This window comes from Dromiciops gliroides, chromosome 6 (genome assembly GCF_019393635.1).
Source record: "Dromiciops gliroides isolate mDroGli1 chromosome 6, mDroGli1.pri, whole genome shotgun sequence".
Classification (NCBI taxonomy): Eukaryota; Metazoa; Chordata; class Mammalia; order Microbiotheria; family Microbiotheriidae; genus Dromiciops; species Dromiciops gliroides.
Window position 1 is genome coordinate 112,473,959 of NC_057866.1, and position 25,535 is coordinate 112,499,493.

The following is a 25,535-nucleotide window of genomic DNA, read 5'->3' on the forward strand; positions in this document are numbered from 1 at the left end:
CTTCCCACTGGAGTGGCAGGAGATGAAATGGTGCGGAGGCTAACCTCCCGCCCCCCACCCCACCCCCCACCCCCACCCCAGCTTACCAAACTTACAAGAGTTCGCGTTTTATAAGGGGGTGAACCTGAACCCACTTTTGGGAAAGTTTTCAGGCTAACGTGTAGCAGGAAGAAAAAGGTACTGATTAACTATCACAGAGGATTTTTATCTTCGACTCCAGAGCTGAACTCAAAGATGCTTTGCCTAAGGGTCTCCAATGCTCTTGAAAGAGAAACCCCTGGAGGTAGGTGGGGGGAAGGGAGACAGAAAAGCTGCAAAACAGGGACTCGAGGGCCGGGCGGTCACCAGTCCTCCCCCTCCCCCTCCCCCATCCCTTCCTCATTCACTGGGACAGAGCAGAGTTTTCCCAGAGCCCCAGTGCACAAAGGCAGCTTGCAAACAGGATGTTGTATTAACCTGAAACTCTTGAGTTTCCTTAGATTTGGTTAGGTCAAATCTTATTCCCCCCTCTCCCCAACCTTCTCTTCCAGATGAATTTTCCTCTATCCACTTGCGCGCCCCCCTGGGCTCTTTTTACAGGTTTTTTAAAATTTAATTTCTTCATCATCCCAAGGAGGGGCCCGAATTAGCCACAGGGCTCGGCCCTTTGCTCTCCGCCCGGACCACCCCTCCCATCGGGCGACATATGATTTATTCTTCTAGACAGCCCCATGTCCCACAACCTCTGTGTGTTTTTTGGAAGCTATGCTGCAGCAGCAGCAGCAGCCCCATTACGCCTCGGAACGGGCAGCACCACCCTTCCTTCCCCTTGGGCCCTGGGCGGTGTTGCAGCAGCAGGTTTGGGAGGCGGGGTGGGGTGAGGGGAAGGCTGGGTGGGGGTGTGGGTGTGTGCATGGAGGGGAGGTAAAGGAGGGAGGGGGATCCTTCGGAGCGCGGTGCCGGACGCACGCCTAATGCCCCGCGGCCCCCGGCAGCAGCGGCGACGGCAGCAGCAGCGCAGGGAAGGGCAAGTTTGGCATCTGGGGCGGAACCCCGGCTCCGGATAATAATGAGTGTCTGTAAGTCTGTCCCTGGGTGACTGGGAAGGGGGAGGAGGAGAGGGCGGGGTGGCAGGGAGGAGGAGGGGGAGGGGGAGAGGAGGAGGAGGGAAGGGCGGGGTGGCAGGGAGGGGCGGAGGGAGTCCGTGCGTGTTTGTGTGAGTGACTCGTCCGACCCCTCTCGGCCGCCGCCGCCGCCGCTGCCTCCACCCTAGTGGGTGGGGACCCCGCCCCGCCCTGCCCGGGCTGCGGCGGCGGCTCCCTCTCTCCCCCTCCCTGACCCTCCCACCCGAGGTCCCAGCCTCTACTTACCCGGCCAGCCCTGGGAGGCTCGCAGAGCGAGCGGCGCCGGCGTCATGTGACGGCCCCGGACTTGGTGCCAGGAGCCAGGGAGACTGAGCGCCGCGGGGAGAGGGAGAGCGAGCAGCGAGAGCCCTGCACGCAGCGCGCCGAGCCGAGACGGAGCCGGAGCCCGAGCCCGAGCCCGAGCCCGAGCCCGAGCCGCGCATCCACCGCCATCCCCGCCGCAGACGGGGCCCGCCGCCCCCCGCGCCTGCCTCCTGACCCCGTTCGATTCCCCCCCCCTCCTCCTGCCCATCCTTGGCGGCGTGCGTGGTCGCAGGACTTTTCCGCTGACACTGTTGCATTTGGGGGATTAAAGGAAACCCTGATCCTGGGCTTTTATATCCTGCCTGCTGCGCTCAGCACTACGGCGCTCAAAGTAAGTTTTCCCTGACTATACATATACATATATATGTATTTATGTATGCACGTATACATACACAATTATAGAGACAGTATTCCTCCAGACCGACCCACGGAGCTGCGCGCTTCTCGCTCGCTGTGCATCTCCCCCTTCGTGGATGTGTCTGGAGAGAGGAGGGGGGGGGGGTTGCAATTTTTTTTTAAGCTCCAGTGAAAAGTGCAACAGATAATTATATTGGAGGGAGAGGATAGGGCCCCTGGTTTCGTGGTCGAAAGTGTGGGATTGGTGAGAGAGACCGTGCAAATCCGGGGGTTTACCCCGCTGCGGTGGAGCGGGTGGTGTGCGCGCTTTGGGGGGGAGAGGGGGCGGGGAAGGGGTCCTGGGGGGAGAGAAGAGATGGTGCTGAAGTTGATGAGAGGGACCTTGCTTAATGTGGGAAGTGGGGGGGAGGGGGCGCAGTTGGAAGGAGCCGGGAGGAGGGAACCCAAGATGTTACTTACACCTGTGTGGTCTTTAACTACCGCCCCCCCCCCCCCATCCCGGCCCTGCCTTCCTCGTTTCTTCCTCTCTCCCGAGCCGAAATCTCTGTGCTTGTGTTCCAACCTTGTTTCAAGGAAGGTAGACTGGACACACACACACACACACACACACACACACACACACACATACACATATACACACACGCGCGCGCGCGCCCCCTCCCTCTCCCTCCTGCTCCTCCCCCCATCTCCCCTTCACAGACCCCCTCCCCCTTTCTCCCTGCCTCCCTCGCCGGGTTGGCTGCCTCGGACAGTGTCGGAAGTTTTCCTCCGGGCTTTGCCTCTGCTTAGAGAGAGACGAGAAGGAACTTGGTGGGGGACTCCTGAGCACTTTTCCAGGACGCGGAACCCGGGACGGCTGGGGGAGGGGGGAAAATCGAGGGGAGGAGGGGGTTGGAATTGGCAGGCGCTCGTCCCGCTTCTCGAAACCCAGCTAGTGGGGGGGGGGGGGGCGACGACGACTTTGATGTGCTTTGGATTGTCTTCCGTGGAGCTTGCTGTATCCTGCGTGGAGAAGCTGCCGCAGTGCCTGCCTTTGCATCGTGCGCTTTGTGGACACTCTTGGCGCTGGGGGATGGGGTGGGGGGGCGCCTAATGACTCCTAGAAAGTACCACCTAAAATTTCAGAGTATTTTCAGGGACTGAAATCTGTGTATTGCATGTGTGTGGCCATCATAAGCTTCTATAGTATTATATAAATGCATATATTAGAGGTACCCCCCCCCCCCATGACTTCATATAGGACAGGGAAAATAGGATTTCTCTTTAATCCCTACTACAATTTTTTTTTTAATTGTGACTCCTCCACGCTAGTTGGAGAAAATGAGAAAGAGACTTAGCTTTTGAAGAAGTAGCTCACTTTCAGGGTAACTGGAAAGGAAACCTTGGATATTGATTGGAGCAGCGGTCAGGCATTACCTTACCTCAGATTCAACTGGTCCCTTTGGATGGAATTTCTTGGGAATTCAAATTTTAACTCCTGTTCTCCACCTCATGTACTTTGTTATATTCGTTATTAGTCTAAAGGGTTTTCTTTGCACCATTCGGTAACCCCCCCTCAACTTTTTTTTTAATCTTGGTGAAAAATGTACTTTGATTTCATTTAGATTTAGCTGCCCTATATATTCTGCATTATCAGATGAATAGAACTACTGCTCCTAACAGGTTTTCCCACAAAATAGTAATGACATGTTGTTAGTGTTTTACATATTGGTGAATAACATCTGGATTTGATTACCTACCTGCCTACCCCTATGAAAGATTGGGGGGGAGGGGGGGTTAGTCTGAAAGTATTAACACATCCCTAAAGTATTGAGAGTTCAGTTCAGTAGTTGGGGGGGCAGGCTTGTTTTGTGGGGGGATTTTTTTTTTTGGAGGGACACGTTTCTTGGGTGACTATTTGAAACCTAGATAATATTTGCTGACTTTAGTAGTTGTAAAAACCTGAAGAGATTTTTAAAAATTCCCTTAAAGTTTTTGAGTACCAAATTTACACATTTTCCAAGCTAGGATGCTTTTATTCTGCAAAATATTTGTACATCAAATATATTCTTCTGTAATGTGGTCCACAAAGATGTACTGTAAAATGTAAATCATTTTGTGTATGTTTGACTTCCTTTGAATAAAGGAAAACAAGTATATAAAAACCACAATTTGAGAATAATATAACAAAATCCAGATATTAGGGCAAATAGCAAAATAACAATATGGCAATCTATATAGAAATTATCTACTTTGTTTGTAATTTGGAAAGTTTCTAAATCTAGATCAGTGTTTTTGGTTACTATGGTCACAATGATGCCATTTTTTGGGACTTTTCATTTCCTCTCCACACATGGCTTCCTAAATGTCTAACTAAAGAAAGCAGAGTCAGATATTTCCAAGAAGCAACAAAGGAATAATTGAAGTAAAGAAAGGTAATGTGAGGGTGGGAGGGTCATATTAGTTAAAAAAATTTTTTAAATCACCATTTTTCCAGTAAATTTAGTATCATCTAACCAATTACATAACATCTCTACTAATAAAATCCCAGGTATTATGTGTGTGTTTATGTGTGTATGTGACTTAATACAGTGAAATTTAGGGTTGTTCTGAGCTTCCTACCTTTTTTTTTTGCTTTGGCAATTCAGAACTATGAATGAATGAATGAATGAATGAACCTGATTTGATGAGTATTTTAGTAACTGTGATCCCGTTGTGATTATAGTAATGCTGTTTTTCACTGATTTGTTCAGTCTTTGCCTCCCCCCCCCCCAAAAAAAAAACCCCAACCACAAATAAACCTGTTTGGAGCCATAATAAAAGTAATGGGTAATTGGATTGAGAAATCCCGTGCACCCCTTGGTACTTGCTCCTTGAGAGGAAGGAGAAAGGGACAAAAGAAATCAACGGAGGGAAGGCTGGTGTTAATTATGATGGTCTCTCCTATCTGAATGTTCACTTATGATGTTTACTGTATGTGGTTGCTTATATTTGTAAATAGGGTAGGTCCCATGTATAGGCTGGTGTTGTTATTCACACCCATCGAACAAACACCTCCACCCCCTGTTGTTGTTTTAAAAACTCCAGCTGCTCATGAATATAGGGTCAGGGAGGGCCGGCTAAATGTTTCTCTGTGCTTTCTCTCCAGCACAGCCAGCAGAGCTGTTTCCTGTTCTTTGTTTCAAGGCTGGGGTTTGCGTCATACATTCCTAGTGGCATATGTGTGCTCTTTCCTGTTTCAGGCTGTTTTCTGGTAGATCAGTAGCCCAGACCAGGCCCCTTGTCCCTGCCCCTTAACTCCCAATCCCCACCCAGGGAGTTATCATGTCTCCACACACTCATGATTGCTTAAGATGCCTGTCTTATGTCATAATGAGAAGTCAGTTAACCTTTTTACACACACCCTTCACTTCATTGTGTTTATATGTGTGGATAAATTTTCCACTTTTATTTTAATCCCAAATTATGATTTTTGATACATATGCATTATTTGGGGAGGTTTCTGAAAGGGATTTTTTGGGTTTGTTTTTTCATGGGGCAGTTTTTGTTTTGAGAAATGTGTTCTATCTACCCTGAAGATAGCACTTTTGGATTGAGATTAACCCTGTATAGTTTTGTGCAAATGATGGACAGAAGACTCATCTGGGAAAAAAATGGTCTACTTTGTTCAGTTTGAACACAAGATATACTATTCAGACATAGGTGGTTACTCTTTGATTGGAGGGTTCAAGTGCTCTTGGCCATCTTGAATTCTCTACTTGCATTTGAAGAATACATCTTTTTTTTTCTTTAATTGTATTGCATGACTGAAGAAAAACCAAGATAAATTTTTTAAGGGAATGTCAAGATTTTTTATTATTCTGAGTCTGACTTCAGAAAAGGATTAAAAGTGGAAAAGGAGAAGAAAAGGAAAGCTGGAAATAGAGAAACTTATTCATGATGCTTTGCAAACTCTTGGTCCATTTAAGAACTTCATAAGGAGAATCTTGCTATTTGGAGCATTTACCACTTTTATATATAATTCCATGGATTTTTTTCTACATTATTTGCAGCTTAACACTTCAGTTTAGCCTTTTTAAAAAAAATGTACATTTACAAATTATTTTCCTCTTACCTCTACAGAAACTAATTTTTAAAAGGAAAGATTTTGGTTGGAAGAGAAATAATTTAATTTTTGGTAAGTTTTTATGACTGTTAACCTTTAAGTGGGTCTTAAATTTTCTTTCAGTAGGAGAGAATTATAATATGAGATTAGATCCTTCTGTGTAGTAGTATTCATCCATAAAGTTTTATAGAAAATCATTTTCTATCATTTATATTCAGTATCAGAAAAATCTCATTAATACCTGTGACAATCTAGGAGACTGCTTTTAAACAGTACGTTTTCCATCTCATCTTCATTTTATGACTTAAATGTAAGAAAGATGTTAGAAACTAGTATGTTGAGTAAAAAGTAAGCTTTTCTTCAGCAGAAAATGTGATTTTGGAAACTGTCTAAAATTATGCTCTCTTTTTGGGCGAATGAAAGCAAGCATTAGAAATTAAGCCATCCTTTGGGCAGTGAGCCCTTAAAATGAAAACTTGTGTTTTCATTCTAAAGCTGCTTGCTTCCAGTCCAAAATATGGTATTTGGCAGACATGATTTCAGACAGAAGTTTAACCCTTCCAGAATAGGTTTCCCTAATTATTGTTTCCTTTTAGGGGTTCTAATAATGATCTTTGGGTTTAGAGGTAACATAATAGATAACCAGCAAGATAAAAACTTTAGCAAACTTCTAAATGATAAACTCAAAAATAATGGGGGGAAATTTTAGTGATGTCTGGTACACAGTCATTCTAATTACTAGCAAACATTGGTATGCTGGAGAACAACAGGCTCTTGAGAAAAATCCACATTTACTCAATCATTTTTCCATTCATCTTTTTTCTCCCCCAGTGAAATCCCCTTGGATACTTATCTCCCACCTCCTTTCTATCTCTAAACCCCCATCTTTCTATAAAATTAACAAGTTGAATTGTTTGTTCTGCAGCTTTCCTAGATGCTATTCATGGGTGACCCAGTTTTGAGCAAGTTTAAAAAAAAGGCAAATTCATCCTTAAAAACTAGGAAATGGCATTATTTTGGTATTTTTCTTTTAAGAGGGGTTGAAATTGACCCAGACATTCAGCTCCTTTATTTCCCAAGATTTCTTCCTTAAAACTTGAGACCTGGTTTATTTATCTATGTGATTCCATACCAAATTAATTTTAAAGTTATGTGCATGAGAGGATTATTAGAGTATTCAGCATACTTGCTTTTAGAAGTCTGATCTGTTCACTTTACTAGACTTTGTTTCTCCTCTCCAGTGCAGAGACAGGAAACCAGACAGCAGTCTGCCCTGATAAGGCAGGGTATTGTCTAAGGAAGGTAGCCACTGCTTTTTCCCTCCTCCATTCTCCTCCTTCCTTGGAGTCTAGTGGTTATTAAAATAAAGGAGACACAGTGCTGTACAAATCTTATATATATAAAAGAATGTATTGATTTTTAACCAGTCTTACATAAACGCTAGAAAATGTGACATATTTCTGTGCAGTTTTGAAGTTATCAGTATATTTATAATTCAGGTGAAAATTTTATGTCCTAGATTAAACTGATATTTAAAAAACAGGACAAGGCAGGGAAGCTTCCACCCCCACACCCTACACCCCACACCCCCCAATTGCATACTCAAGCAAAGTATTACCTCATTCTTTAATTTTTCTTTCTGTCCCATCTTTTACCATCATCTTTCCCACCTCCAAAGAAAAAGAAAGGATGAGAGACAGTAGTAAAATGTAGTAAATTAATTGAGCATTAAACCATTTACATGTTTCAGGCTGGCCCATTCCAGCCAAATCCCTGGGTCTAAGCCAGGATTAGAGAGAGGGGAATGTGAATCATCTTTTTTTTTTTTTTTTTCGGGGCAATGAGGATTAAGTAACTTGCCCAGGGTCACACAGCTAGTAAGTGTCAAGTCTCTGAGGTCACATTTGAACTCAGTTCCTTCAGAATCCAGGGCCACTGCGCCACCTAGCTGCGCCCCCCCCCCCCATCCTCTTTTGAAGGATCTAGAGGGACCTAGGTTGGTTCTGGAACACCCTTGAGATTGTTGACAATCTTTGGCACGCCTGAGATGTCCCCAGGGATGACTTGGGGCCAGTCTAGACCTAAATCTAAGGAATTTAGTCAGAACCAGACTGACCTCAGAACATCAGTGAGTCAGTCATTTAGCTCAGTACATTCTACACAAAAAAGAGCTGTTTGTAAATAAAGGGGTTTTTTCCCCCTTTCCTGCTCCTAATCTTTATTCCTTTTCCTAACTACTGTTCCTTAACTCAGTTCCCTTATCTGTTTCAGTATTTTGCATCCTGACACTCCCCAAAGCTCCTCTTTCCAATACTACTTTATGAAAACATTCTAAAAAGTGAAGGCCATATGTTATATAATCTAGAACCTTTTCTCTAACTTTGTTCCTGTTAGTCGTTCAGGATGATCTTTAGTAATAGTAAAAATAATTTATTAATTAAATGAAATTCTAATTTTAATCATTTTAGACTAGACATAATCTCTATCTTACAAAAGGACACTAGAAAGCTTTCTTCATCAAGCAACAGGAATGTAGGCTTATCGATATACCCTTCATAACCAGATTGGGGTGGGGAGTCTATTTTCAGGTTCATTTCATTCAGGAGTGACCTATTACGTGTAAGGTTGAGATGTGTGAAGTTCTTCAGGGATCAGACCTGAAAAAGGCATTTACAATCTGATTTCTTGCCCTGGAACTTTGCTATGATACTGATAAAGAACAGAGTTCAGAGGAAGGCAAGTTTTTCTTGGACCCCATCCAGCGAGGTGTCATTACTGAAGTGCTCAAAAAGAGCCTCTTTAGAGGATGATTTCACCTAAAAAACAGGGCCACAGCATGGGCTTGCAAGATCCTCATTACATAGAAGGATCTAAAATAATCTAGTCCTGGCTGCAGTTCAGACAAGCTGTTTGATCTTGGGCAAGTCTTTCCACCTCTGTCCCTCTTATTTCCTCATTTCTAAAATGGGGATGAAAAGTGCCTGACCCTTCTAACTTCAGAGAATTAGAGTGAGGATTTCCGTATTGACTTAGATAAAGCTGCCAATTTTTCTCTTGGATTTTTATGGACAAAAGTACAGGTGTGTCAGAAAGGCAGAATAATAGATAGTTTGAAGTCTGGGTCCCTAGATTGTTTCTTTTGCTTATTAATCCAAGAATGGTGGGACTGGGGCTGTAATTAACTGCTTTGGGGGAGGGGTGGCATTGGGGCACTGCCCAACTTGAGCTTTTCTTTTTTTTTTTCTTTTTGGGTGGGGCAGTGGGGGTTAAGTGACTTGCCTAGAGTCACACAGCTAGTAAGTGTCAAGTGTCAGAGGATGGATTTGAACTCAGATCCTCCTGAATCCAGGGCTGGTGCTTTATCCACTGTACCACCTAGCTGCCCCTCCAACTTAAGCTTAAGCCCAAAGTCATCCATATATCTTTTTTCCCCTTTATGTGTGTGTGTGCTCCCTGGAATTATTTTAGGGGCTTCATTAATATTAAATTCCTACATGTCCTCAGAGGGATAGGTGGACCTAGGAGCTGTGGATGCTAGTCCTACAAGTGTACCTGATTACATTTTTTAGAAAGGGCCATTCCCCCGTCCTTGGAGAAGAGAAGTGTACTGATTCAGTTCTTTTTGGTTAAGATGATAACATTGAAAAGCCTCTAGAAGTCACCATTCTTATCTTTCTTTCCTCATTGGATTGGCTTTATATCTATTTGCCCATTTTTTCTGTCAATTTTCTCACATTTACTCCTTGTAGATCTTATACCTTTAGAGAATGGCTTCAAACTTCCTTTGAATGGTACTTGGGGGAGGGAGCTTTAACAAACATGATGATGATGATGATATAGGTGGATGAGGTATGCTAAAGTTAGTGGTAATAACTTTCTCCTCAAGAATTTTGATTGGTTTCTTCTAAATGTAAGATGATGGGTCTGTGCAAAGAAGTTGCTGAAATGTATTATCACTTTTTTCCGGGGCGGAGCCAAGATGTCAGAGGAAAGTCAGTAAGCTCTCAGAACTCACCACTACATCGCTCCAAAAAAACCTCCAAATAATGCCATAGGACAATTCCTGGAGCAACAAAACCCACAAAAGAACGGAATGAAATATGAAATGTATTATCACTTGGTCTGGCCTTCAAGGCATTAACAATTTAGGAGATGATCAAGAAATCTACTGGACCTGATTGATTGGGGGAATAGGGGATGGAGTTTTAGTTTTCTACAGAGGAGCTCCTGGGTCCACTGGGCTATATGTAACCTGTGAGGGCTGAAACTGTTTTACCTAAACTTTCTGTCTCCCTCATAAACTTACCTGTGTCATTTGTTGCCCCACCCCCATCCTTTGAACATAAGCTCCTTGAGAACTTTGACCATTGTCTTTGCTTTTGCATCTCAGGTACCTGACAGTCATCTATATAGAAGATGCATACTAAATATTTGTTGAGTTTTATTACCTGGACCATTCTAATAATTTCCAAATAATGATTCACATTTTATGAACTCTGAAGTTTGTAGAGCACGTTTTTCCCCCACAACACCAACAACAACCCTGTATTGTATGGCCTGATGATCAAACAGATCATCTCTTCTCCATTCTGCCCCCCCCCCTTTTTTTTTTGGTGGGGGAATGAGGGTTAAGTGACTTGCCCAGGGTCACACAGCTAGTAAGTGTCACATGTCTGAGGCTGGATTTGAACTCAGGTCCTCCTGAATCCAGTGCCGGTGCTTTATCCACTTCCCCACCTAGCTGCCCTCTTCTCCATTCCTTTTTCCTGAGTTCTGGACTTGACCAGTTTTTTATGAGGGGGTTGGAGCCTCAGCTCAAATTATCCTAAGGCACACTTGGTTTAATAAGTGCTTGTTGACTGTAAAAATAGGGACTAATACTACATAGCCTATGTACCTCCCAAGGTATTTGTAAGGAAAGCATTTTGGAAACCTTCAGACACCATCAAAGTAGGAAAGAGAGTTGGATGGTGGGGAAAACAAAATATTTAAGTTCTTTTTCACTTCTGACATTCCATTATCATTACTGTGTGTGTAGATTTGGTCATGTCACTCCTTTGCTTGAAAATTCAATTTTTTTTTCAAATATTTCTGCCATTCTAGCTTTGCCTAATATCAAACTCATTGTGCATTGCTATGCACATTCTAAATGTGAGAGGAAGGGAGAGGAGGTAAATTGGTAAAAGGTTTTTGAACACAATGACCTTTGATCATGTTCTATCTTACATGATTAGGGCAAGATGGCTACTTGTGGGAGAGGCTATAATCGGGTGGCACTGATCTCAGCTCGAGGTAATATGGTCTTGGATTAGGTTTTTGGCTTTAGAAATGGAAAGACAAAGGAAGAATTGTGAAGGCCTGGTTGGTTCTTTTTGGGGTAGAAGGGAAGGGGAGAACCCTAGGGGAAGAGTTAAGGATGTCCCCACGGTTTCCAGCCTGGGTAATTGGGAGAATTGTGTGATATTGATGAAAAAAGAGGGAAACTGGAGGACGGAGATGAGGAAGAGGGGAAAGATAAGGGATTAATTTAGAGACAGACTGAAATTTATGTTTTTGTTTTTATATCCTGTTTTTATTTTAAGCTTTACGGTGTTTCTTAGAGGGTAGGGGCAATTATAAAAAATAGACCCTTGCTTTTGGTCATAAGTCAAATAAACTTAAGCCATTGGATGTTGTTTTTTTTAATTTTCAGGAGCCTTCAATAAATTACCACAGTCCCAGATGATATATTTTGGTTATTTACAAGGTTGCCAGCTATCCCTGTTCAGGCCGGAATTTCCAGGAACTGGCTACTGACTGAAGCCAATTAGGCCCTCCCATCCTCCCACTCCCAGCAGGGTGGGACACTGGGTGGGGTCCCCTGCAGGGTGGAGCAGGGTGGGACTTCAGTTCAAGTGAGATGTGGTAGGCAAAGATGAGAAATGAAATACACCAGGGAAAGATGAGGAATGATGTGGTCTGCTGAAGGGTTGCTGTGAGCCTTCTAGAATTGATTATATAATACTTTACAGAAGAGAATAATTAACTCTCACTGTAAGCCCTGTGAGATACAGTCAGAGGAAAGGGTTTATATAAAGCAGGCTACAAATGATAGGTAGTTAATCTTAGCTTCCCTGGAACCTAAAAGGCAAAATTGTCCAACAACTTAAAGAAAACCAGCATGTAACCTTAGTAGGGAAAATGATTAGTGCTCACTAAAGTTTCTTTAAGGTGTGGATTGCTACTAACAAGGTGGCATTGAATTTGAGAGTTGACCTTTGATAAAGGAGTTCTGTGTGTGGATTTTTCTTTCCTTTTCTGAGACTTAGGTCTAGAAATGGGGAGGGATTTTGCTTGGACTTTACCTTTGCACCTGTCCTTATTTACATGCAAAATCAATTGCTTCACTTGTCTTTCCGAAGTACAGGGTGTGGGCAGAATCTTATCAAAAGCCATGTCCTGTTTGGACAAGTTGGACTGCTTTGGCCCGGATCCATTGGGTGTAGCAAAATGGGTGGGAGCCCGGAAAGTAAAATTGGGTGGCTTGTTCGAAAGGAGAGAGAGGGCAACAGAAAGGAGACAGGATGGGAAAGTTTGCTTAGTGTGGATCATTGTATCTAATCTGAAACTAGATAATTAACTATTCTCTCCATTTAAGACATTTTAATGCAAAAAGAACTGGTTTAATTTATGAGGAGTAGACTCCCAAAATGTTCCATATGGTTTTTAGTTTCATGCAAACAGTCCAGGCTTGTGGTTTCTGAAGACAGTAAGTCACCAAAGTAAAGTTAATTTCCAAGTTGCTATAGGCTCTTTTTTTCCATTGTAATATTGGTGAGAATGGGGCCTCATTTAAGATGATGTTTGGGATGGGAGATCCTACTCTCGTGGGAACTAGAGTGAAGAAAACTTGGACCTTTTACAGTCTTTGGCAGTCAAGTAAGTGGGGGACATATTGGGGGGAGGTTGGGGGGGGAGGCTAATATGAAACTGGCCGACCTTGCTGGTGATTCTCTTGCTCAAGAATACCTTCCCCTACATTGGCAGAATTTGTTTTGATTTTGTAACCCTAACTTGTTTTTTTATTTGCTATATTAACATCCTCTTTTAAAATTTATAACTGGACTAGGAAGATTAAAGGCTCTTCTATCCATTTACATATTGGTTCATTCAAATTGCTTTCTTCCTAATACCTAGTTAAGACCAGCTGTACTTGTGGAAGAATGGGTTTTGACTAAAAGGGGGAAATAATTCTGCAGCATACGGTGGGTGTCTGGGTTGGGAGAGGGCCGTCTGTGTCTTTGTGGGATTCTGCTGTAGGAAGAAGACTTAAGGCCAGGGGCAGTGGGAGGGCACGTGGTCTGGAGAGGAAGACCAGACACCAGGAGGCAGAGAATTACAAAAAAACCACCTCCCACTTCTTCACCAAATGTGGCCCCCTGCTCTCAGAACGCTGTGGGTTATGCAGGCTTTCTGAGGACCTAATGAGAAAATTATAACATTTTTTTCTTTGGGAAAGTGCATTTTTGACTTCCAAAAAGCTGACTTCTAAAATCTTGGAGTACAATCCTTTCATAAACTGGAGGCTGCCTTGTACTTTGAACTTCTGTAGCCACTTTGGAGTCTTGGAAAGGAATTGGAGACAAGATAATGTGAATTGTCCCGTTTCTAAAAGTTCACTGAATGGGTAACAAGCATTTTACTCAATTTTTAGCAAAACACTGGCTCTTGCCTTGAAAACTTTGAAAGATAAGAACTTGATAAAGATAAAGGGAGTTCCAAAGCTACCTTTCCCCCTTTTGGTGGGGGTGGTGGGGGGAATAATAGGATTCATCGGATTTTTTTTAACCCCTTTTCCCTTTCCCCAGGCTTCCTCAAATTGTTGAAAAAGGAAACAAACATTTGTTTCTATTTTCCTGTTACCTTAGTGTTTCTTGGCCTAAATTTTCACTTTAGACTCCTTTCTCCTTGAAAGCTTAAAGTGTAAATTATATTCAACTTTTTAAATCCCTGTAAATTAGGGGAGGGTTTTTTTTTTTTTGTCCTAAAATTTTTTTTTTTTTTTTACTTTGTGGTTTGGTTGTGGATAAATTGATTAAAGTTAAAACACAAGTGTAACTGATTAGGAAGCTTTCATAAGGGGGGAAACAGCATTATATACACTTGGAGGCATATTACATATCTCCGGTGACCTCATTAATGGAGTCTATAACAACTAAAGTTAAGTGATTTAAAATTCCCCTACATAAATCAACCTTACTTGATGTACAACATGATGTATATATGGATATAGCCTGCCACCTACTGGAAATAAGAGGAAAGGCAACTGGTTATAAGGTCTTACACAGGAAGATTAGCATTCCATTTAATAAAACAACCCTAGGGCACTACACCACACAAGCCTTATTTAAAACCATGTTACATAAACAACCCAGGCTCTTCCAGTGCCTAAATTACTTCTGAGATATAGGCTAGACACTTTGGGGAGAAGTCCATCAACTCTTTGGGGCCAAGAGAACTTTAGTTAAAAGGTTAATGTTGTTTCTAAAAATTCCAAACCAAGTCAGAGATTGATTCTTTATAAATTGTTAATAATTCCTGTATTTCTTTTTTTTTCTTTTCTTTTCTTTTCTTTTCTTTTCTTTTCTTTTCTTTTCTTTTCTTTTCTTTTCTTTTTTTTTTTAGTGAGGGGTTAAGTGACTTGCCCAGGGTCACACAGCTAGTAAGTGTTAGGTGTCTGAGGCTGGATCTGAACTCAGGTACTCCTGACTCCAGGGCCGGTGCTCTATCCACTGCGCCACCTAGCTGCCCCTGTATTTCTTTTTATTCATGATAGATGCAGATGTTCTGTTTGACCATTATCCCTTGACTTCTCCCCTGTTCCCTGGTCTTTTTTTTTTTAAATATTCCATCAGTAAATATATATGTCTTGATGTATTTATATCCTGTAACAGTCTGCTTTAAAAATTATATTAGTTTTACAGGGAAAAAAAACTAATTTCTAACAAAATGCTGTTGGGTTTATGCATGGAGTAAGGCAGATAACACACTTGGGCCTTTTTGTTAAACATGATAGATATGAGCTGGGATAATGCTTCAGCATGAGTAGAACATCAGCCTCTCCAGTATAAAGAACTCGGTTGTGATGGCATAGACCAGTATCCTGAAGGCACGGTATTTTACTGTGCATATATTTCTGAAAAGTTGGTTAATTTCTGCCATGGAACTATAATATTAATACTAAATAAAAGCATCAGCTGAAGCAGAAAATGTTTATTAAGTCTAGGTATTGAGGTAGATTTATTAAGTATATTACCACACTTAAAGGGCTTAACTTTTAGTTGTAAAGATAAGACAGCAGTTAAATTGGAAGTTTAAATAATGATTCAAGAAAACAGGAGAAATTTCAGGCTGTGTGTGCTATTTAATCAATCATTTCCATGGAGAGTAATTTCTAGAGGAGCAGAGAAATGAATTATCCATTTGGGGTGGGGAAGTTCAAGTTCTTCTAGAGGAGATGGGTTCTCATGTGGGATTTGAAGTATTGGTATTATTAAGAAGAATAGGGGGGCAGCTAGATGGCGCAGTGGATAGAGCACCGGCCCTGGAGTCAGGAGTACCAGAGTTCAAATCCGACCTCAGACACTTAACACTTACTAGCTGCGTGACCCTGGGCAAGTCGCTTAACCCCAATTGCCTCGCAAAAAAAAAAAAAAAAGAAGAAGAATAGGGAGGTTTCTAGAAGCAAAAATAGTTGTGGGCAAAAGGACTGAGGATAGGAAAGGCAAGACAGGTTTTAGGGAGATAGTGAGTAAACTAGTTTGGCTGGAGTGGAGGGTTCTTGAAGGTGAGTAATGGAGATAAGACTGGCTGGATGGATTATGGAGGGGCTGGAAAAGCAAACCAAGGTGTCTATTTATTCTGTGCGCATTTGAGAGATAGTGTGTGTGTGTGTGTGTGTGTGTGTGTGTGTGTGTGTGTGTGTAGGTAGGTAGGTAGGTAGTGGGATACCTACAGTATTGGAAATTAGATGTAATAGAAAGGTACAAGATGAGTTGAAGGAATTGCCTTCTTTTTAATATAAACTCCTAAGGATTCTAGATTCTAGATAGTAAAAGAACTTTTAGAGATCATCTAATCCATCTCCCTTATTTTATGGATGAGTCCCAGAGAGACTGATTAACTTGCCCCAAGGTCATTCAGATTAGAATAAATGGGAAAGGTAGAATTTGATCATGTCTTGGCTCCAAATCCAGGGCCTTCTCTACTGATCCATGTTTCCCAATTATTTAGGGCCAACTTTGCTCTCAAGTACCTGGGATTGAAGGCCTAGTTACTTGCTAATTTCGCCATTAAAGTAAAATTTACCATCTTGCTGAGGGACTGATTGAGGTGTGAACTTTTATATCCATTATCTAATTTAATCCTTAGCAACAGCCCTGTGAGCTAGGGCGCAAGTGGGAACCTTGTTTTACAAGGGAGATCATACTGAAGTCAAACTAGCTCTTCCATTGGGGCTCCTGATTGCTAACCTCAGAATTCTTTCTTCTGGGGCTGTTGGAGATGGTATATAAATTCGGTCTATTTCACATGCATGTGTAAGACTTGGACCTCATACAGGGTGTGAGCCCCAGGACAAAGTTCACCTTTGCCTACACCAGTATTCCAGATAATTCCAATTCTGTAGTAGTTCCTGTATCTAAAGTGATGTGATGCATCAAGATATCCTGTGAGCTTCATTTTGCATATAGACCCAGACTAAGAATCTCTTTGTTGGCATAAAATGCTTTAAGATTAGGTCTTTATCTGTAATAAGAAAAAGCTAGGCCGCCTTGTCTTTTCAGAAGTGGCTGCAAACGCACTTTGAGGATTGGGGTGGGAAAGAGAAGGGGTGTTATATGTTTTCACTGAAGGAAATACTGGTTGACCTTACAGTCTGGTTTTGATTATCTAAAATGGCATCTTTCTTAAGTAAAGGAAGCAAATTCCAGACATTCCTAGTAGTGTATATATTTTTTGGGGGGGTATATTTTCATTTTCATTTGGGGGTGCCAGTTTATGTTTGAAATCAATTTAGCTTTCAGCCGTATATCTTTTTGTTTTCTAGACGAAACACAAGAGCAACTTAGAGGATCTAACTAAAAGAATGCTGATGTTTGACCCTGTCCCTGTTAAGCAAGAGATGGATCCTGTCTCGGTGGTAAGGCCTTCAGAGATGAAAGCTTCACTTTCCTAATTCTGTTACAAAAGGGCTCTTGTTATGTTCCTGCTTTAAATTATTGGTAGCTACCTGAGTTTTTTTGTGGGTAGAAAGTTTCCCAAAGCCACCAGGGCTAACTCAGATAAATACTTGGATAACTGGTAATAGGACTGGCCCTGTGACTTCATTGTTGTAAAGAACTCCCAAGTGGGCAAAGTCCCTCTACTGATTCAGGTAGTCACCTTCTCTGTAATTTATAGCTGGTTGCCTAGAGACCTGAGAAGTTAAGTGACTTGCCCAGGGCAACACAGCCAATATAGGTCAAAGGTGGGTCCTGAACCCAGATCTCTCTGATTTCAGGGGTAGTTCTCTATACTATGCTGCCTCTCATTACAACTGGTAGTGAAAAGTGGGTAATAAGCTTCCATAGATAGCAAGGTAGATGTGACTGTGGATGGACTCAAGACTTGTCTTCTTTTAGACACTACATAGTAGGGAAAATCTGGTAGTGACTTATAGATAGTACTTTGCAACTAGCACTTCTGTTTTTTGTTTCTCCTTTAAATGTAAAAAGGGGTTAATTATAAAATGCCTAGCTTAAAACAACAGATCAGTTCAGAAGCCTATGCAGCTGTAACTGTTGAAGAAAAAGTGGAAGGAGGAAAGACAGGCCAGGACACCTTGGCTTTGTGCATGGTACTAACCTTGTGACAGCAAGGATTTCTAGTGGAGTAACCTTGAGCAACTCAATGAATGACTTTGCCTCATTTTTTCCATCTGCAAAATTGGGATGTTGACACTTGCACAGGGTTGTTGTAAAAAGAGTACTTTGTTAACCATAAAGCGCTATATCAATCCAAGCTCTTATTGTTGTTCATTTGTTCCTTGTAACACCTAATACAGAATTAATATCTGTAGACTCTGGTCCACCAAGTTGAATGTCTTTGTTGTCATAAATACCTTTAGAAAATTTTAGGCGGCTTTGGCTGCCAGTCATTTGTCTGATTAGCTATTTGGCCTTAGAGTAACCTGAATGAGTTAACAAGGCAAAGGTCTCGGACTTCAAAGAAGGGGGAGTAGTTGAGCTTTGGGAGGATCCAACTTATTAGTCAATGTTAAATAACAAATCTTAACTCTCTCTTGTTCTCCCTCCTTCCTTTACTTCCATGTGCTTAGAAAATATTCACAAGGGGAAAAACTTGGACCAAAGGCTGGTAATGAGAAGCTTTTAAAATTAGATCATCTTTATGTATTGGCCATGGTTATTCCTGCCAAAAGTGTTTATTATACAAGACACACGGGGTCACTCTGAGGCTACAGAAACTGAGTTGCCATGGATATATATGACTATTTGTCATTTTTGGTAGAAAATCTTCATAAAGTAGCCCAGGGAAATTTAATACGATTGCCTGCAATTAAGCATAAAGCAATAATTGTCTTGGAAGAAATAATACTTTATTATTGAAACAGGTTCAGGGAAACTAGCAATGAAAATTAATATTTAAATGGAGACTCTTAGAATTGTTTAGCATTTGTAGAAAAAGTTATTCTACTTAACACTTCCACTTTTCTTTCTCCAACTCTTGAAGGATCTTCTCTCTGAGCTTTTGAATAACACTAGAGAAAATCAAGGTTTAAAATTTCCCCAGACATGCTGACAATCTCTAAATGTGTGATGTACTACATTAAGACACAAATAACTTTTCAGTACCAGAAAATATGATTTTGTAAATGATGCAGAACTATCAAATGATGGATTTTATCCAGAGTGCTTCCAAGGGCTTTGAAAATCAAGCATAGGGCAGCTAGGTTGGTGCAGTAGATAAAGCACTGGCCCTGGAGTCAAGAGGACCCAAGTTCAAATGCGGCCTCAGACACTTGACACTTACTAGCTGTGTGACCCTGGGCAAGTCACTTAACCCCCATTGCCCCACCAAAAAAAAAAAAATCAAGCATGGAAATAGGTCTCAGGGGTCTAAATTAGAGCAAAAACAAAGACCTGCATTGCTAAATTAATATGATAATTGAGAGCAAGAATATTCACCTAATGAAAAAATTGAAAATAAGATGAATTGAAGTTGTTACTGGTTTCTTTAACATCCTAACTTGTGCTCATAAATGAAACCAGGTTCCTTTCCATATGTGTTTTTGTTTTACCAAGAAATAGATTTGGAATGTTTAAAATTTCAGGGCAACTGTTTAGATACAATAAAAATGAACGTATATTAGAATTCTTAAGGGAATAGGGATTGAACATCTCTCTAAAATAGGGATATTCCTTTTATGGGTAGAAGACAGTGAGTTTTAAGGCCCTATCTTTGGGAGGGGGGCAGGCAATTGGGGTTAAGTGACTTGCCCAGGGTCACACAGCTAGTAAGTGCTAAGTGTCTGAGGCCGCATTTGAACTCGGGTCCTCTTGACTCCAGGGCCAGTGCTTTATCTACTGCACCACCTAGCTGCCCCTAGACAGTGAGATTTAACTTTGATCTCTGTGACCTTACAGTGTCCACAGAGTCTTCATTCTTGCTTATTCAACAGAAATGTGAATTTAGGAAGTTTGTGCTGAAGGTGGTTACTCAATTATGTGCCCAGAATGACCATCCCCAGTTTCAAATAACAAGCTTGTTCTCTTCTGATTTGACTCTTTGTCTTAGGAGCAGAATGAAACACACATTTAAAAAACAAAACAAAACAAAAAACCCTGGTCCAGTAGGTACTTATTTAATCAGTTTTTCTTGTGGTTTCAACCTCAAGAGTTAGGAGAGAAAAATAAAATTTTTGGCTTTATAATAGAATACTACTACCCTTTTATGCCACCCTGAGCTCTGTGAACTGGGACAAAGTTAAAGGATTCTATAAAACCTGCCAAATTGAGAGTGGAATGGGTGCCCCTGGGGTTCCATTGTAACTAAAACAAAGCCCTGGAGGAATGTTACTGAAATTGAAGGAGGTGGAAAGGGAGAAAAAAGTATTAAATAAGTTCTTTTTTATGGAGTTCTCCTGGAGAATGATATCTGAAGTCTTGTTTCTTTTATGATAATAAAGAAAGAATCCCTCTGACCCAACAAGCCTCTCCTAGAACTAAAATATTTATTGCTTTTCTCTACTCTTTTCTAACAGAGAAATTTTATATGAAGTTGGTGAGTCTGGTAAAAAGAGACCTTTTTCTCTAGTGGAGTTTACCTAGAAGGGTGTGACATTTGCTCTTCCTACATTCTGTTTGTTTATAAATAAACCACACCTTCCTGGTATGGGAACTCCACCCTGGCCTCCAAGATTCCTTTGATAACTGGAATCCTGTGCTATCTAGCATAATAGTTGCACTCACTTCTTATTCCTTATTCTGAATCAAAAAGTGCACTTTTATTAGTAAAAAGTGGAGGAGGGAGAATAGCATTTACTATGAAATTTCAGAGTATGGGTGTTGATGTGGTTGTTTTAAACCAACCAGTGAATATCTTTGGCAGGGATCCTGTGTAGGCTGTTAAAAGCAGTCTCATAATTTTGGTTCTTCTGGGCTAAATCTTTTTCAGATATAAGTAAAAAGGATGGAAATGGTCCATTACTATTACAACATATTTCAAATTTGTTAAGAGGTGATGCCTCTTTATGTTTCTCAGTTGCAAGTGGTTATATGAAAAAAGTCCACCCCTTTCTTGGGTGGACAACTGAATGAGTGAAATTGCCCCCCCTCCCCCCCAGTTGGATTTCAGTCCTGCCTCTGCTATTCTGTATAACCTTCAGCAATTCACTTAATCAGTTTCTTCACCTGTAAGATATGGGGCTTGATCTTAACTTTTGAGGACCATAAACTTGTTTTTTTAAATACAAATAAAAATATTTTCAAATATCTTGGGCTAAGTCACTTAGCCTCTCTAATATTCATTTTCCTTCTGTAAAATGAGAGGCACCAAGTTTTCTTTTACCTCTCTGAGCCCTCTTCCCCACAGAGAGTTGGAATTCCCCAGCTTGCAGTTAGCCATCACTTCTGCTGGGAGCCTTGGAAAAAGAAAAGAAAGGAGAAGAATAATCCCAAGGCTGGGACGGCAGGTCCAGGTGCCCCCAACCGCCCAGGACCTTTTCTTTGTTGTCAGCTTCACCGTCTAGGGGGCTGCAATTCCTCCTCCCAGCAGAGAAGTTGTACTGTGAGAAAGAAAGTGAGGAGCCTTTGAGAGGAGCCATGCAAGCTCAACTGCCATTGGGGATATTTAACAAAGGATAGTGCATTTAGAGCTGAAGATGGCCATATAGATCTGGCCTTCTCAAATCAGTATTTGTGCCATAGATTGGCAACACAGTAATATCTGTGAATCCCTTCTCAGAATGGTTTTTAGTAGGATGACAAAGGAATGCAATGAGAATGCAATGCATTTTAACAACATATTTTTAAAAAAACATTCATGGTCCGTGGGTTAAGAACCCCTACTTAACTCCCCATATTTTACAAGTGAAGAAACTGAGGCCTGGAGAGATTAAGTAAATTGTCAAAGGTTACACAGTTAGGTAACAGTCAGCAAGCGGACCTGAGATTTGAACTTTGGTCCTCTGATAGTCTTGACTTTTCATTCTTGTAATGACAATTAAATATTAAAAGTAAAAGTTAACATTACAGGTCGCAGTGGATAGAGCATCAGCCCTGGAGTCAGGAGTACCTGAGTTCAAATCTGGCCTCAGATGCTTGACAGTTACTAGCTGTGTGACCCTGGGCAAGTCACTTAACCCCAATTGCCTCACCCCCCCAAAAAAAGTTAACATTATGATTCTGAGACTTCCATACTTTTTATTGGCATTATGGTACTAGTGGACAAGCTTGATAATCAGTCATGTTTATGTGGCCCTTTAAAACTTGTCAAGCTCTTTTTGTATATTCATTTTATCTTCACAGTCACCCTGGGAGCTAAGTGTTTCTCCATTAGCCTCATTTTTATAGATAAGGAAGCTTGTGCTTAGGGAGTTTGTCACATATACAGGATTTGAACCCAGATCTCCAGTTCAAGTCTAGTACTTTATTCAGCACGCCATGCCCCCTCTATCTTACTCCTGTTTCACCTTGGACATTGCTGGGGACATCCCTACTATCCATTACAGTTTCCAGTTGGTGTTTTAGCTCTAACAAAGAAAGGACCTCTTAAGTAACATGGGGTCATAGATGAAAATTGTGAAGGACCTTAGAGGTTGTCATCCCACCACCCTCATTTGACAAAGAAACAGACTAGGTGAGGCAAACTGAGGCAGAGATCTGTTGCTAGCTTCTTTTTTTTTATGTCAGTTTTTACTAATTCAAAAAGACAAACATTAAGTGATATACATGTTTTGTTGGCATTTTTCTTTCTCTGTTTCTGGGATTAACTTGGTTGGGTTTTTTCTGGGTCACTTTTTGAGACACCCCCCCTTCTCTCCCCCCCCCCCCCCCGCCCCCCACCCCCATGAACTGTCTGGAAGTATGGAGAGGGATGCTCTGGTTGTAATCAATTAGTTAGCCTATATTAAGCACCTACTATGTGCCAGACACTGCTGAGCATTGATATGCTTTAAAGAGCATAACCACAGACATCTGCAATGTGTGACATGATCATTATAAACAGTTATGGAACAAAGTACTATGTGGGATCTTAAGTAAGGGAGGGTCGTGACTGGTCTTGCAGATGGGGGGAAAGCCTTCATATTTTAAAATCTTAGGCATCTTCCCCGTTTAAGGGATTTTTTAAAAGACATGCATAGGAATTAGGATAAAACAGACTTTTGACCTTAATTGTAACAGTTAAACCCAAAACTAATACTTGGATGCATGTTGTAACTAAAGTGAAGGGTTTTGGTTTTTTGGTTTTTTTTTTTTTTTTTTTTGCAGGCAGTGAGGGTCACACAGCTAGGAAGTATCAAATGTCTGAGGCCAGATTTGAATTCAGATCCTCCTGAATCCAGGGCCGGTGCCCTATCCACTGTACCACCTAGCAGCCCCCATTTTTTTCCTTAATATGAGGTTTTTTTTGTTCTTGCTGCATGCCATCTTATTTAGTTTGGTCAGTGGAGGGCATGAGAAGGTTCCTTTGTACTGTTTTCCTTTTAAAAAAGTTTTGAGCAAACTAATTTTTTTTAAAGGCCTGCTCTTTTTTCCCTCCCCTTTCAAATATTGTATCAGTGATATATTTTATGGCTGTTAGTAGCCAGGGATAAATGCTAGTTCTTTTTCACTTTTTAGTAACATTCCTGCTTTTAATTTGATTTCTTTCTGAGCCAGTACCCTCATGGCAATTTGCCTGACTTTGTTCTAAAGGGAGTGTTTCAAGTTGGGTAGGCAATCAACTATAAGGATGCTTCTCAGGTGATCAGGGTACACGCCCAAGGCACACGCCCTCTGAACTTTTTATCAGTCATACAGTAGGGAGAACTCTATTGCACATAGAGAATTCTCTATAATATTAATACTAAGTGGTGGTGTAAAACCAAGCTAATTATAATTGCTTATTAGCTCCACCTAAATAATTAAAAGAAATGCATCTTTTATAAGGTCCAGGTAAACATCTCAGCAACATTCTTTAGCAAGACAGTTTTATTAATGACAATTGCTTGCCTTTTGTGGTGCAATAAGACTTGAAATAATTAGTCATGTACACAGACCTGTGTAGCTAAAATTTGGGGGGATGGGGTGAGGCAATTGGGGTTAAGTGACTTGCCTAGGGTCACACAGCTAGTAAGTATTAAGTGTCTGAGGCCGGATTTGAACTCAGGTCCTCCTGGATCCAGGGCCGGTGCTTTATCCACTGCGCCACCTACCTCCCCCTGTGTAGCTAAATCATATGTGAAATAAAATAGAAGTCTTAAAGTTACTGATTTGTCCATGTGACCCCCAGTGTCACAAAATGGTTCCCAGTAATCAAGGGAGAAAACGAGTTGTAGAAAGAGAAGAGGACATTTATTTGAAACCAATATGCAAGCCAAGATACTTCCTGTGATGCTTATGAAGCTTACTCTTAGGGGTTTTTTTTCTCCCTTAATAGTGTATTGTTTGAAAAATGTGAGAATGTTATTAAATTTGAAAATCCTCCCTAGCCGAAATTCCCAGTTCCCTGAAACTTGCCACATTGGATAGTGGAAGCCAATAAGTACGACCAAAGAGTGTCCTATTTGCCTGGCAGTAACACGAGGAGCCACAAGGAAGTCCATCAGCTTAGGATGCTGCAGAGGACCCACAGAGCTTATCCTATGCCCCGGCTTCTTGGCTGCCCATCCAAGGCTTCTACAGACATGTAGGGAAGGCAGTACCATATGAACTTCACAGGTTGGCAGGTATTTCTGATTTCTGTCACTCTATTAGACTCCTAATTAGTCTCAAGTAGGAAAAAAAATCATTGATTTGAATAAATTAGAAACATTTTCATGATGTTTTTGTGCTTTAGCATTTTGTGTGTGTGTGTGTATACACACAGACATGCATGTGAGCATATATAAATGTATATTAGGTATTCTCTGTGTGTTTATTAGGTATTCTATGTATGTATGGTACACATATATGTGTGTGTGTGTGCTATAGTCATTCTTATGGATTGGTACCTCCAGAGGATTAATGAAGTCTTTCATCTTTCATCATAACAGGCAGGGTGATGGTGACTAACATTTATATAGGGCTTACTCTATGCCAGGCGCTGTGCTAAGCCCTTTACAATTATTATCTCATTTGGTCCTCACAACAACCCTGGGAGGTAGCTGTCATTATTATCCATTTTACAGATGAAAAAGCTGAGGCAAGTAGCAGCAGCTAGGTGACTTGCCCAGGGCCACACAGCTCAAGTCTTCCTGACTCCAGGCCCTAGGCTCTATCCTCTGCACCTAGCTGCCACATACTGGATGGATTGCCATCCTTGGAGCCAGGAAGGCCTCTGAGTTCAGTGCTTGCCTTTGACTTACACAGGACTGTGTGAGCCTGGTTCTCTAGACTGACTCTCCAAGGCTAGAAGTTTACTACTTGTAGGATCTTGGCAAATTGCTCTCTGGACCTGGGTTTCCACAGTCTATAAAATGAGGGGAATTAAATTACGAAGGTCCCTTTTTGTTTTTGTTTTTTTGTGAGGCAATGGGAGTTAGGTGACTTGCCCAGGGTCACACAGCTACTATGTGTCAAGTGGCTGAGGTCGGATTTGAACTCAGGTACTCCTGAATTCAGGGCCGGTGCTTTATCCACTGCATCACCTAGCTGCCTCCAGAAGGTTCCTTTTTAAGAGATTATTTTAGTTCTAAATCCTGTGAGTAGAGTCCTTTGTAAAGCCATTTCCATATTTGGATTGACCAAAATACTCAAGGAATGGGTTGATCTGGATGATTTTAATTTCCTGCCTTTATTGAGAGTTAAACAGAAACCCTTTTAGTCTCAACCTTTTATTAAAAATTTTCTTCAGATATATGTTTTTGTGACTTAGTTGTTCAGTTGTTTCTGTCGTCTTCCTGACCCCGTTTGGGGTTTTCTTGGTAAAGATCCTGAATTGGTTTGCCC

At 41.4% G+C, this 25,535-nt stretch overlaps 1 protein-coding gene across 6 annotated transcripts in view; it reads left to right on the forward strand.

The window, feature by feature from the left end:
* The first annotated feature begins 672 nt into the window (after positions 1 to 672).
* The window catches only part of KLF3 (Kruppel like factor 3), a 38,321-nt gene continuing 13,458 nt past the window's right edge, over positions 673 to 25,535 (forward strand). Inside the window, exons 1-2 of one of the 6 annotated variants that reach the window (XM_043971313.1) lie at positions 673 to 837; positions 16,955 to 17,047. In XM_043971313.1, coding sequence (XP_043827248.1) covers positions 745 to 837; positions 16,955 to 17,047 — 186 coding nt within the window. In that variant the 5' untranslated portion in view covers positions 673 to 744. Of the gene's footprint in view, positions 838 to 932; positions 1,059 to 1,253; positions 1,759 to 5,171; positions 5,941 to 12,277; positions 12,787 to 16,954; positions 17,048 to 24,193; positions 24,335 to 25,535 lie in introns of those variants that run through there. The other 5 variants (XM_043971317.1, XM_043971315.1, XM_043971318.1 and 2 more) reach the window with 5 other exon arrangements.